The sequence below is a fragment of the Panthera uncia genome, unplaced genomic scaffold (assembly GCF_023721935.1).
Source record: "Panthera uncia isolate 11264 unplaced genomic scaffold, Puncia_PCG_1.0 HiC_scaffold_2043, whole genome shotgun sequence".
Taxonomy (NCBI): domain Eukaryota; kingdom Metazoa; phylum Chordata; class Mammalia; order Carnivora; family Felidae; genus Panthera; species Panthera uncia.
The window spans coordinates 759-15,169 of record NW_026058738.1 but is presented as its reverse complement, the minus strand read 5'-3'; the positions used below and the strand labels follow the sequence as shown (position 1 = coordinate 15,169).

At 56.6% G+C, this 14,411-nt stretch overlaps 1 protein-coding gene across 1 annotated transcript; it reads right to left on the bottom strand.

Annotated features, from left to right (window-relative positions):
• Positions 1–267: 267 nt before the first annotated feature.
• Positions 268–13,327, bottom strand: LOC125917585 (protein Jumonji-like; the record flags this gene model as incomplete). Its single annotated transcript, XM_049623748.1, has 3 exons — positions 268–770; positions 3,551–4,604; positions 13,058–13,327. Coding segments are annotated over 3 exons (1,827 nt in total), but the record flags the coding sequence as incomplete, so codon positions are not given.
• Positions 13,328–14,411: the final 1,084 nt, after the last annotated feature.

Genomic DNA, 14,411 nt, shown 5'->3' with positions numbered 1-14,411 from the left:
TCGGCCCCGTGGGCGTCTACACCCAAGCCGCCGTGTCCCCGGCAGGTGGGTGCCCATGCCCCCTAATGCAAAGGAGATCCAAGGACCTGGAGCCCGCATGGGGCTCACCGGCGGTCACGGCTCACAGGGGTCAGACGTCCCAGGCCTGCATCCCGCCCGCAGCTGCACACACTGCCGTTCCGGGCGCCACTGGAGACCGCAGCCTGGCGCCTCGGGCCCGCACAGCCCCGCCCGCGGCCAGCCCCCCCAGCCCCGCCGGGGGCCCACCTTGTATATGCATTTGTGGAAGTCACTGAGGATGCCCTTGTCCTCCTCCTCCTCTCGAGCCACTTCCTTTTCCTGAGCAAAGAGTCGCCGTCGGCCCGTCTTGAGCTGGGCCTGGCCCACCTCTTTGAGCTTGCTGCGGAAGCCGTTCCTGTGGGCCACGCCGTTGATGAGCCCGTTCTTGGGCTCGAAGCGAGGCAGGGGGTGGAACTTGTTGTAGTCATGCTCCGTGTGGCCCTCGAGGGGCCCCTTCCGCTTCTCCAGGATCTCCTTCTCCATCAACACCTCCTTCTCCAGCCGCCGGTGCTCCTCCGGGGACAGGGAGTCGTAGGACAGCAGGTACTGGCAGTAGGCTTCCTGGAGCTTGGCCAGCCGGTCCTGGGCGGTTTTGGGGATGCGCAGCATGTCCGCCAGTTTGTTCCACTTTTTGAGGTCAGTCACTTGCTGCATGCCGCCCATCTCGTTAATCAGCCGGAAAAAGCAGGCCAGGTCGAGCTCGCAGCCTCCTGGGACGGGGACAAAGCACGGGGACACTCAGTGACAAGGACCACGAACGACACCCTCTTGCTCCAACCGGTTAAGTCCGGGGCCGCCCGCTAGGTGCCAAGGATGCTGCCGGGCCCTGGGGCCAGAGCGGCGAACGGAATTGGTCCAGGCCTTCGGGGAGCTTAGTCCTTACACGAGGACAATCTGGGAGGCCACGGGGATAAATAAAGCAGGCAGAGGGGCTGGGGAGCTAAGGGGCTGCCGTCTCAGCTGGGATGGTCAGGAGAGGTGTCCCCAGGGAGCTGACAGGTAAGTGGAGGCCTGAATGGAAGGCGAGCTGGCCTGGTGGGTCTGCGGGAAGGAGCATCCCAGGGCGCCCCGCCCCCAGCAGGAGCAGCATGTACCGGGGTACCCCCCCCACCCCCCGCCACAAACCCCAAGAGGCAGGTGGAGCCAGGTGAGGAAGCAGGGGCCCGTCCCTGCAGACAGGGACAGGGCCTGGGCTGTGCTGCCCAGCTGCACCCATGTCCCAGCGATCCCCGCAACGGCTGTGACGGCAGAAACCGTTCGTGTTGCGCCCGCTGTCGGTTCCCATCTCATCCGCACACGCACAATGACTGGTTTTCCACCCCCTTGACTTCCAGGGCAAGAGGCAGTATTTGAGAGGGCAAAAAGACGGTCTGACTGTCCCTCAACGCTCTCTCTCATGGCCCAAGGCCCCCGAGAGACTGCTTACCTCAGTCTCAGGGTGGGGTGTGGGCTAGTGTTCGCTACCCCCCTCGATCAACTCTCAGGACTGTACGAACGCACATCAAAATCAAATATACTTGAAAAACGCTCATAGAGGGACTACCTATGTGGGGCCTGGAAAGCAACCTCCCTCCAGACAACAGAGGAGGAACAAAACCTTCCAGAATAACCATCCACTGGCTATTAAGGGAGTAAATACGTAACAAAATGCTAGGGGAGGTCAGTAAAAATTAGGTTTTAGGTCTTTGGAGCGTGGATAGATTTATAAACAAAGTAAAAGATGCTGAGCTCCTGTGGACTCTGACAGCCTCCTGGGCATCGTGAGACCACAAGGTGGGTGCCCCGGGCAGACTGTGTGGGAACAGGTCCCCCAGCCCATCAGACACCAGGGGAGTCGGCAACTGGAAGGTCATTAGCTCTGCTGGGTGAGATCAGTGAGGAAGCTCGCCCTCCTTGGGCAGGAGAGGCCATAAAGCGGAGATGCCATCACTCGCTTCTGGTCTCCAGCTCAAAATGGGGAGATGTGGGGCCGGCGGCACAGTGCCGGACTTGCAGAGGCGGACAGGGAAGGGAGTCCCCTCCGCCAGCCACAGGCGCTCAGATCACAGGCTGACTGGGGAGGCGGCAATCCATACCTTTGTGTTTTCCTCTATGGACAGCATAATCCAGCAGCACCTGAAAATTTATACGCTGCTTGGAAATCGTCATTCCACGGACTCCTCACCTGCTACCACTGGGCCCATTTGCAGGGCCGCGAGGCTTCCAAGCGGCCAAGCGCCTCCCTCACCCCTGGCTCCCCCAGGGGCTGGGAACAGAGGCAGAAGGAGCTCCTGTACCGGGAGATCCTGGAAAACTGCTTCGAAACTGTTAAGTCACTTGCCCTGCGAGGCGGCCAAGCTCGGGCCAGTTGAGCACCCCTTTCAGGGATGGGGACAAACAAGGCTTTACGCTGCTGGGCAGCAGCAAAGACTGCAGACACACGCACCGTGGGGACGCATCCACCCAGCCTCAGGCACTGCGTGAAGAAGGAGTCAAGGCCAAGAGAACGTACTCTGGACGAAAGGTTGCTGGCTGTCGTTACGTCACCTGATTCCCCCACCATCCCCGGAAGAACCACGGTCCCCCTTGCACGGGGTGGGGCTCAGACATGTCACCACAGCCCGGAGGGCCTGGTGCTGTTCAGAGGACACGCAGGGAGCAGCCGACACCAAAAGCTCACGCCTGCTCAGCCCGCTCCCACAACCCCGAGTCGGGATTCTCACTCAGGCATCAGTTCCTGCAGGCACCTGCTGAGAAGGTAAGGACGCCTCCCCTGCCTCACCCCTGCAGGGAGCCCTGACGGCCAATCCCTGACACGTCAGTGGCGGTTAAATGGCTCCTTTCCTCACCGCCTTTACAAAATCGGGACCCCCGAAACGGAGGCAGGAACATGCCCGTTTCGTAGGTCTGGAGCCGAAAGGGAAAGGGTGCGAGACCTTCCCCAGCCGTCCCCAAAGCAAACCCGCACTCTGCAAACCCAGCCCAACCCAGACAGAGGGTGAGAATCCAGGAGGGACGAGCGGCTTTCTGGGAGGAAGAGGGACCCGGGACATGGGGGGGCCTGTACGTGGGCTCTGGGGGCCACGGCCCTGCAGCTGCCGGGACACGTGCTCGCACGGGGAGCCACCGAGGTGAGCTCCGCAGTGGGTTCAGCCCTCAGGAGAACCTCAAACCCGTCCCCCGATCTGTGGCCTCTGACAAGGCCCTGCCCGATCACCAGAGACAGTGACGTGCAAGGAAAAAGGAGGAGGACAGAGGGAAAACGGGCTGACCTGTGTCACCCAAACGTGCACGTGTTCAAGCCCGAGTTCCCAGTGCCTCAGATAGGGGACTGCATTTAGAAACGGGGTCTCGAAGGAGACGAGTGGGGTGAAATGAGGTGCCTGGGCGGGTCCTCAGCCAGTATGACCGATGTCCTTACGACCAGAGAAAAGGACACCAGGGACGAGCGCACAGAGGGCGGCCCGGGGGGTGGCCCCGCGCAGGGGCGGCGGGGGCGGACGGGCCTCACCTATGAGCGGGAGCTCGTCCATGGTGATGCCCTGAGATCTGAGGTGCTTCTTGATGCAGGCCAGCCGCTGCACGTTGGGGCCCCAGCGCCGGCCCAGCTTGTGGATGTGCTGAATCTGCGTGACAAACCGCATCTCGTCGTTGAGCTTGCACTCGGGCCGCCAGTCCGGAGGCGGGATCACCCTGCACATGCCGTACTTCTCCACCTGAGCGCGGACCGACTCGATGTAGACGAGCGGGTCGTGGAACTCCTTGGCGGACGGCCTGAGCACGGGGATCTCGTCCATGGCCGCCCAGCCGGCCCGGCCGCCCCCCTTGTCGGGCTTGGCTGCCGCCTCGTGCGGCTTGTGCAAGGGCTCCGTTTGCGAGGTAGAACGATTTTCACAGGAGGCGCCGTCCGACTTGCCGTGTGCTTGTCTGCCCGGCGTGCTCTTGCCGGCCGCGGCCCGCTTCGGCCGGCTCCTCTCCGAGCTCCGCTCGGGCACCTCCTTCTTGGCGTGGCCGGGCGGCGGGGCTCTCTCCGCGGGGGCCGGGGCCGCGGGGACCGCCGCGGCCGCCTTCCTGCCGGGGGCTTCGGCGCAGCCGGCCGACCCTTTCATCTTCTTGGGGGGCGACTGCGGCTTCTCGGGCTGCTGGGCCTCCTCCAGTCTCCTCTTGGAGTTCCGCAGCCCCTCCCTCAGCTGCCGCCCCCCCACCTCCTTAGTGCATGACTTTGGGTTCAACCTGCCACTGACCTTGAGGCCATTGATGGCGTGCCCGGTGGACTTGGACGCCCCCCCGAGGGATAGCACCTGTTTGCGGGTTTTTGCATTGCTACTTTCGGTTTTCCCTGAGATTGTGTGGTTGACGGCGGAACTGGGCTTGTGGGGATTGGGTTTGGTTTCCTTGACCAGTTCTCTCTTGGCTTTGGTGTATGTGACAGTCCCCTTAGTCACCGTTGCAGTGTACTTCACAGTTTTGGACGGTGAAGGTCTGACTTCGCGCATCTTTTTGGCACCGGTTGCACTCGTACCCAGAGATGACGACATTCGAGTGACTCCGTTTACCTTCGAAACCTGGGAGGCGGCAGAGGCAGAGGGGGAGAGGCGAGAAGAGCAGAGTTAGTGACCTTTCCAAGAGGGTGACCTCGCGGCACGCGGTGACGAAACTGAGCTGGCCGCCGGCTCTCGCGAAGGGGGAGGTGCGGGGCCGTAGTCAAATACCGTACGCGGCCGTGAACTGAAGACAGAGAGACTCCGGTTCAAACACAGGCCTATCCTCCTACACAAACACACGCGGCCCGACCTGAGTGCCCGCGGCACGGATTCCGGGGCATATTTTCACATGCGTGCTAGTGGCTCTTCCAGAAAATCAAGGTTTCACCATGACCACCTGTCCACTCGCCTACCAGTCACCTGCCACAGGTTAAGGACACTTATAGGAGCAAACCCCTGCCCATTTAGGGGAAGAGGGGATGGACGGACACAGGGACACACACACACACACACACACACACACACACACACCCCTGTTGAGAAAAGACGTGCTCGCCACTCTGCTCCACAGAACAGCATGCTCTGCCCACAGAATTTTTAAATCTACGTGCTAAAAAAGGAAAGACACAAAAATACCACAAAAAGAAAAGAACAAGCACACTCATGTGGCCCGGCTCCCGTGCAGGTCGCAGGCCGAGCCCAGACACGTGACTGCCAGCCCCTGGCATCCGTCTGCCCCGTCACCTTTGACACTGGGCCCCGGGGACCGCCTCGCCGGACGCACCTGACCTCTTCCACGAAGCAAAAGATGCCAGTCCCTCCTCTGCATGGGCAGAGCTGGCTTCCCCGCCCTCGACAAAACCTCCACATCCGGTTAGAACCTGTCTCAGCCGGCTCGCAACTTGGACACCACAGGAATTCTGTGACACATAAAAGTCACCCTTGTCGGGGCGCCCGGTGGCTCAATCAAGCGTCTGACTTTGGCTCAGGTCACGATCTCACAGTTTGTGAGTTCCAGCCCCGTGTCGGGCTCTGTGCTGACAGCTCAGGGCCTGCGGCCTGCTTCGGATTCTGTGTCTCCCTCTCCCTCTGTCCCTCCTCCTGCTTGTGCACTCGCTCTCTTGCTCTCAAAAATAAACAAACACACACTAAAAAAAAATAAAGACACCCTTGTTTATAAAGGGAAACCAGAGAGTGACGGGTGCACACTGGAAATGCAAAACTTCCAGAGAATGATGAAGGCCCAGCCAGAAGCCACTGCTGGGTGCACTGCTCTGTGACCATCACGTCACAGCCCTGTTTGCTGCGGCTGCTGCTGGCCTCTGACAGGTCACTAACATCTTGGGCATCAATCTCTCATCTGCAGCAAGAGTTCAAAACGGGGACTCCAAGGTTCATAAGCACCCCCACCCCCAAAAGAGGCCAACTAGAAATCACACAATCAGCAGGAAATGGAACAACCACAGCCATTGCTTCTCACCGGTAACCCCCACGAGGAGGTGACTGGATAGAAGGAGCCTGTGTTCCCAAGTCAGAGAAGCTGACCGACCAGCTGTGGTCACGTAGGAGCGCATCCTCCCGTCACAGCACAAAGGTCGTGTGTTCCCAATCAGCCCCCAGTGCTCCCACGGGAATCAGGTTCCCCAGGACAGGGCCCGAGTCTGAGTGACCTCTACACTACGTCCAGGGAAATGCACTCAGCCCAAGTGGGGAAAAACAAAAACAAAACCAGAACTTTCCCATCAGTGACTCTCAGAACCCATAGATCACCGGGCCCCACCCCCAGGGTTTCCTAGACCACTAGGTCTGGGATGGGGCCCGAGAATTTGAATTTCTAACATGGTCCCAGGTGATGCTGACGCCGAGGCTGGAACATACTTTAAGAACTGAAACAAACCATCGGTAGAAGATTCTGGAAACCGAGCAAGAAGGGTATTTCTTTATATGCCATCAGTTACACGCAGTGCAATCAAAGCGGTAACATCTTGGTAAGAGGCTGTGTTCCAGAAGCCAAGTCTGGGGCATTCAGGGAACCAGGTTTCTGGTGAGGCAACCTGGACCTCTGGACTCCAGGCCCCAGATGGGAGGCCGCGGGGCAGGCCCAGGACTTACGGTCAGGTCCACCACTGCTCACCACCCTACAGAGAGTCCAGAGAGGCAGGACTGACCAGATCAGGTGGGGGAGAGAAGAGTGTGGAATGAAGAAATGGGAAATTAAAACAAAACAGCTAACAGCCTGGCAACAAGAAGTTAAAAATAAATGTATACAACCGAGGGTGGGTGAAACTTCCCAAGGTGGGCACCACTCCTACCTGGAATAAAAGGTAAAGTGAGGGACACAAAGGTCTCTAGTTTTTCATGGTGTTTTTCAAATGCTTTCGTTAGCTCAAACCAAAACGAGCCACTTAGGATAAAACCAGAAACAGTATATACATAGTCCTGCTGTGGCTCCGAGAAACTTTTCCATCATCGAGACAGAGAGAGACCTCAGGGATCCAGCATCTTCAGAGAAGGATTCCACTGCCCAGAAAATAGAAGACACACCCTTTAGGCCTTTGATCTCTCCTGAACCACTGAGAGGACGGCCTGTTCCAACTCTTCACCCAGCTCAAAATAAAGCTGATTCTGCAGCCTAACCGCCCCGCCCCTCCACCCAGACTCTGATCTGATCAGTGCGGGCGGGAGCCCAACAGCTCAGTGTTCCCGTAACGATTCTGGCCCTGCTCCTGCCCAGTATTAGGGTTCACCCAGGGGAGACTGGAGAGCCAGAGTCAGAATCTCTCAGACTCTACATCAAAAAAAAAAACCAACAAAAAACAAAAAAAACGCACAGGGGCCTTGAATGCATCCATTCTGCCCCCTTGGGGGCACCTGATGGCCTCTCCTGCTGTGCTAGGTTATGGGGAGGTACATTTTCTACAGGGCAGAATTCTAGAAAAGTATTTCACCGTCTTCAATGGCAAAAAGAATCCCCCCTTCTTGTTTACGTATTTCCGTAAACTTCAATATGGGTGGTTCCTGCCAAGATGTGCAGTCAACTGCCCTGCCCAACCAGAAGAGTGAGTTCCTCTGTTCCTTTGCTTCCTCACCATGCTCACAGTCCCCTTCAAAAGCCGCTGCCCAAACCCTATGCGTGCAGGTCCACACATCACAAGCTCAAAGACTAAATGCATCAACCTCACAACTCACCGAACTCAATGAACCTGAGAAATCACCTACGGAGACGGGAAAGGACATGTCTCATTGACCGTATTTCTTCCTCCCACCCAGCACACCTGTGTTCCGCCTACAGCAGAGGTCACGTTCTCCCAACCCAGGAACCCACCTGTCCGCACACACATGCCTACCCCTTGGCCCGTCCTGGTCTTTCGGGGTCCAGTGCTCAACTGTTACCAAAGAAAGCAAAGGAATGGTGGTGGCAGGCATTGTTTTACCTTGCCTTGGAGAGTTTCCTCCCACCCACCACCTTATCAAAAAAGGGCAAAACACCGAGTTTGAGCTTAACAAAACACCCAGGTCACTCAGCCAGCTCACAAGGCACAGTGGGTCTGATGTCACTGTGCACACCTGAGGAAGTACTTACCCAGAGCACGTGAGAAAGAGGTCACTTAGCTCACTGGAGGCCTAACGCAACGTGCTGCATGCAGCAGAACCTTCCAAGGTGCAAGAGAAACACTGCGGTTGAATAACTACAGCTCTCCAAGCTGTTCCTTCTCTGGGCTCTGGCAGGGACTTCTGCCTTTGCATCCCTCTCCCCCTAAACCCACCTAGCTCTGCAGGAGGTGGGATGTCTGCAGCCTGTTCTCCCTGGCCCACCACCACCCACCCACCACCGTAGCTCAAGCTCCTCCAGGCCCACAGCCATGAGGTTTCATGGCAAAGAAGTCCGAGCCAAGTTCACAACCAGGAATCCTGTCGTCAAGCTCCTGTTCCCCACCAGAGGGAGCTGCTGAGTCGGGAGCCTCTGCTCATCCTTTCAGAGCTGGGAGGCTGGGGACAGCCCACTTGGACCTTAAGACTTGGATTAAAAACAAAGAGCCTGAGATGAACAGAACTGCACCAGACAGGCGGAGGGGAAGGCCTCCTGGCGCAGCAGACCCCGTCGTGAGAGAAAGGGTAAGACCCTAGTTAATGAGCGCAGGACCCTCCCAACAAAAAGGCAAGGCTGGGTTCTGGTAGGAGCCCCCAACCCTTTGATAGCACCTGCTCCCACACTACAGGTGACTTAATGGAGTCCTTAATACCGTGCCACCAACACCTGCAAATCCAACACCAAGCACGACCCGCTGAGCGGCACGGCTAAAACCCTGAACATCTTACGGCGCAGGCGATTTTCTGACCTTCTCTCTGGATGTTCCTATTTTCCAGAACTTTAAAAAACAAAACTACTCCTGATTCTTTAATCAGAATTTAAACCCCCTCTTTGAATCTTTGAGGCCAACACATCTGCAGCAGCCCCCGTACAGCTTATTGTGAGGACCCAACCTCCAAAGGGAACAACGGAGCCCAGCAGATCTTCCTGCCAAACGTGCCCGCGGGCTGCCTGTAGGAGGCGATCGTTTCTTTCACATTGTGGCTCAGCCTCAGCACGATAAATGAGGACAGTGACCGCGAGTGGGGTGGCCCAACAATCCACATCGTGGCTTACCAACCTCACAACATCTACAAAAGTGAACACCTCCTCACGAGGCTCTTGGAAACCAACTTTTTTTTTTTTTTTTAATGTTTGTTTATTTTTGAGGGAGAGAGAGTGAGCACGAGCAGGGGAAGGGCAGAGAGGCAGAGAGAGAGACAGAGAGACAGAGACCCAGAATCCCCAGCAGGCTCCAGGTTCTGAGCTGTCAGCACAGAGCCAGCTGCCGGGCTCGAACTCACCGTGACCTGAGCCAAAGTCAGAGATGCTTAACTGATTAACTGACTGAGCCACCCAGGTGCCCTGAAACCACCATTATAAAATGCTCTCTAGGTGCATAAGGTTCTTTGGTTTTACCGTCCTGCGTGTGCTAGTCTTTTACTGCATTTAAGCTGAACTGCTAGGTGAAGGAACCGAAGAGGAAAACATCAGCTGCTCCTGTGTCCAACACTCAGCACACGTCCAAATCATCCTGCCAGTGGCCCTGACAATCCCAGGGCAGTCACACACGCATGACAGACACCGTGCCTCTGGTGTCGTAAAGGCGAGAGAGGCCTGGCAAGGCCCCTCACGCTGAGACACAGCCACGGGGGAGGTTATTCCTGGGCCCCGAGGAAGCGCAGCGAGCACATGACATTGTGCAAGGTTAACGGGGAAGGGGCCGTTTCAGTACAAAGGGCAAGTGAGTTAGCAGAGGGTGCCTCCGACCACATCAGAGCAAACAGGGTCAAGTCCCTGGGGAGCGGCACCTCCTCAACACCACACCCCACACCTCCCACCTCCCACCACCGCTTGACACGATTCACATTCACCCTCTTCTTTGGGGGCGAACCTGAAGAAGTTAATCCTGTTTAAAATTAAAGACCCACATATCCTCTGGCCCTAATCTTTTCTGCAGGTGAAAGATGAAAAGGTCAGATTCTAGTCATTTCCATCAGGCCGTTACAAAGGAATCTACAACTTGCTTTCACTGACCTTATTTTCTCTGTATTTTAAATACTGGGATGTGGCAGTTTCTAATTCGTCCTTTTGTTTATCCCAATATCACGGGGTGGGGGTGGGGGTGTCAGTGTGACTGCGCCCAAATGAACAACAGGGCCCAGGAGCGTTAAAGATCTTAAATTTCAGTGGAGGTCCCGGTTAGCGCCGAACAGGAACTGGAGAGCTGGCGCCCTGGGCCAGACAGAGAAGGCCGAGGAGACAGAGGAGGAGGCGAAGGGGAAGGGGTGGGGGGAAAGAGCCCTGAGCGCTGCCCGCGGACACCCCGCCTGCAAAGACTGACCCGAACAAAGCACGAGAGCCAGGTCTCTGCAGTCGCTGGGTGACAGGGGGCTGCTCTGCACGGGGACCCGGACCTCTCACTCCCAGGCCGCACAGTGAGACGGGCCACGCACGCAGGCCAGGGAGCCAGGGCGCGGGGTCCTCTCTGCTCCCCCAGCTCCTCCCGCCAGCTGTGCCAATTCCTAGCGGTCAGCTACAAAGAGAAATCCCGAGCCGAGGGGCACGAGCTGACAGCTGAAGACGAGCTGTGACCAACGGACACCAGAGGGATCCGCCACCCAGCCCCACTGGAGAAGGGGCGAGTGTGTGTGCCCACGTGTGCACGCGCGGTCACGCGTCTGTGTGAATGTGAAGTCCTGTTCGTCCCCTTCCAAACCCTTCAGTCCTGCCCCACAGATGGGAGCTCCCCTTACTCTGGGACCCTTTTTAATTCTTCTCTTTCATAAGCGAAACACCCATAGGAGAATCCCATCAGAGCGCGTATCAGGCTGTCCGATCTGGGAATGGAGGGGAGAGAACGAGCCACAAACACAGGGATGGCGGTGCCTCCGGCTGCAAACCGGGAGCCCAGCGTTGACCCCGCGGGCTAATTCCACCATCGCGCGCAATTGTGGTCTCTGCGAAAACCGTGATGTCTGGGTCTCAGAAGACGGGCCAGTATTTAAAATACGCTACGACTACTTACTCAGTCTCAAGGTAACACCGCCGAGGATAAAGACACAGGTATGTGAGAACCCTGCCTGGAAAAGACATGAAGATTCTCACCCTGCTCACCTCACCAAGACTGGGGCGCCTGGGTGGTGCAGTCAGTTAAGTGTCTGACCTTGATTTTGGCTCAAGTCATGATCTTCACAGTTGTGAGGTCAAGCCCTAGGTCCTCGGGGTCTGAGTGTGGAGCCTGCTTAAGGTTCTCTCTCACGCTCTCTCTGCCCCTCCCCTGATTGCACTCTTAGAAATTAACATTAAAAAAAATTTTTTTAAGCCCCAAAGTACCTTTAAAAAAACAAAAAAAAACTAAGGTTAAAACTACACACACACACACACACACACACACACACACACACACACTCTCTCTCTCTCTCTCTCTCTCTCTCTCTCTCTCCCCCATGCATGCATGCAAATACACATATTCAGAGAAACTATTCTAACATCATGAACAATGAGAAAGGCCCAGGCGTCTGGGTGGCTCAGTTGGTTAAACATCTGACTTCAGCTCAGGTCATGACCTCGTGGTTCATCAGGAGTTCAAGCCCCACATCAGGCTCTGTGCCAGCAGCTCAGAGACTGCTTTGGATTCTGGGTCTCCCTCTCTCTTTCTGCCCCTTCCCCTCCCTCCCTGTCTCAAAAATACACATTAAAGAAAAATTTACAAAAAACATTAAAAAGAATGAGAAAGGACACGCATAAAGAACAGCTCCACAGGGGCACCTGCGTGGCTCAGTCACTTAAGCGTCTGACTCTTGATTTTCGGTTTAGGTCATGATCTCTCAGTTCCTGGGATCAAAACCTGAGTCGGGCTCTGCACTGACAGTGTGGAGCCTGCTTGGGATTCTCTCTCTCTCCCTCTCTCTCTTGCACTCCCCTGCTCGCTTACACTCTCTCAAAATAAAAACAGCTCCACAAGGGGAGGGATTACATTATGTTCCCACCATCTCTTAGTAATTCTAGAACATGGCAGGTCAGGAGATCTCTCTGGCCCACCCATACCTGGCCCCGACTCCATCCATTCTGCAGAAAAGGTTAGCTGTGTGTCACAAGTGCCCAGTGAGGAGATCTGTGATCCCCATGGCTCCCTGACTTTAAAATGCAGTGAGAACAGGAGCGAGGGGTCAGTGACAAGCCACTGACCCGGGTGACACAGCCCTTCACCGTGTGCCTTCCTCCAGGCTGTGCCTTCCGGGGGTCCCGGGAAATCACTGTCCAAGGACGGAACACTGTGACAATGACAATGGCAGACCCTGAGGCCATTCTTCAGAGTTTCCCAACAGGATCCGTGTTATCTAACGCGACCTCGAGCAGGGGGCAGTGGGGGCTGGAGAACAATGTGACCCGCGAGCTGCGATCCTGAGGTGCAGGCTGACGTGTGCGGGGTGAACCGCCCCCAGGCACACAGGGACTACTCAGCGGTGCGTGTGCCCGTGCACGCCTCCTGCCCCCAAGTCCTGGCGGAGATGCTAACTTGTCATGTTAAGAACGACAGAGAAGCGGTCCAGGACTGTCCCCTGACAGCGCGAGGCAGTTTCCGGGCCTGTCTTCAAGGTACAGCTTCTCCAGGCTTGAGAGGACGACCGAGCTCAGAGCCATCAGGCGCCAGGACACGGGTGGAGGAGGGGCAGTGAAGGCGACAAGAGGGAGGCGCCTGGAGTCCGAAGCAGGTGCCAGAGCCGCTCCCACCAGAGGCCTGCACACCCAGCACCTCTGTGCCAACACCGTGCTTCCCTCCCCAGCTCACCTCTGGCCGTCACCCTCCTGGCTTCCTGAGCTCTCTAGGTACGGATTTCTCAAGGCGGCCACTCCCACGTCCCCTTCAGTTAAGATGGTGACACGGGGACACGGCGCCTGGCAGGCAGGCCCCGTCCGGGCCGGAGCGGGGTCACCTGTGCGGCAAGGCCGGGTTTACCTGCTTCCGTAAGTCCTGAGCCGACCGATGCAGAGGGGGGTGGTGGTGGTTAGCAGCGAGCCCCTTGGCCGAGGAACCCGTGGAGGGGGCCGCTGGGGGCGGGGCCGCTGACGCCTGTTCCCTCCGGCTGTCAGTCCGGTGATCGCTGTGCTTCTCCTTCCCGGGAGTGGCTTCTTTGCTTTTGTGTTTTTGAACAGGTTCTTTCTCCCGTGGAGACCTGCTGGAACCATTGAAAACTAGGAAGGAAAGAGGGACAATGAGGTCACCACATTAGATTCTGCCACCATCCAGCATCAAGGCCCGGAAGCCAGGGAGAAAGCCAAGTCCCCGTAACTCGAGCCACCCCAAGACCACAACACCACTCTGGCACCACAGCCTGAAGTACGGAACAGTCCTAGGCCCCGGGACAAAAACCATTATAAAGCATACCAAAGGATTATTTGCTTTGGTTGAAAAGACTGAAAAAATCTATTTTTAAAAAATCCCTACCAAAACAAAACAAAAACCCAGCGGCCCTCAGAACATCAACATCACACGTTTAAAAAAAAGAAATGAACACACAGTCAACATCCCAAGAACAGAACCACCTGGTGTATGAAGATACGGGGCATATGGAATAAAGTCGTATCTTCTCCAATTTAAAGTTACGCATTCTAGGGGCGCCTCAGTCAGCTAAAGCGTCCGACTTCATCTCAGGTCACGATCTCACGGTTTGTGAGTTCGAGCCCCACGTCGGGCTCTGCGCTGACAGCTCGGACCCTGGAACCTGCTTTGGATTCTGGGTGTGTCTGTCTGTCTCTCTCTCTCTCTCTCTCTCTCTCTCTCTCTCAAAAATAAACATAAAAATAAACATAAACATATAAACAAATAAAGTTGCGCATTCTGAGACTGAAGATCTGCTCACCATCCCGTCGGTGACCAGAGAAGCGAGAGAGGGCAACAGAGCCGGACCTGTTTCTCTTCCAGAAGCCCTAACAGCAGGAACAGACAATGCATTTCATGCTTGCCACAAGCCAGGTGAGCCGGCTACGGCAGTGAGGCACGCTCACTGCCTTTACGTCCAAAGGGACAGGCAACACGTCGTCAGGCCCATTTTACAGATAAGTTGGAGAAGGAGTCATGCTGCCCGTCACCAGCACCGGCAGGCTGGCGTGCCTCCCAAGCTCACCGCCTCCCCGGTCCCCAAGCATGTGCCATGCATGATGCCACCCACCCAGGCAATTCCAAAGAGAACAGCAACGCTCAGCAACTTGACGGTCAATTCTGTTCCTGCCAGGAGTTCCTTTTTCCACATTACAGCTGGGGCTTGTGAGCCGGACCTGGGGGGGTCTGGCCCCTCTCCACGGAATACAAT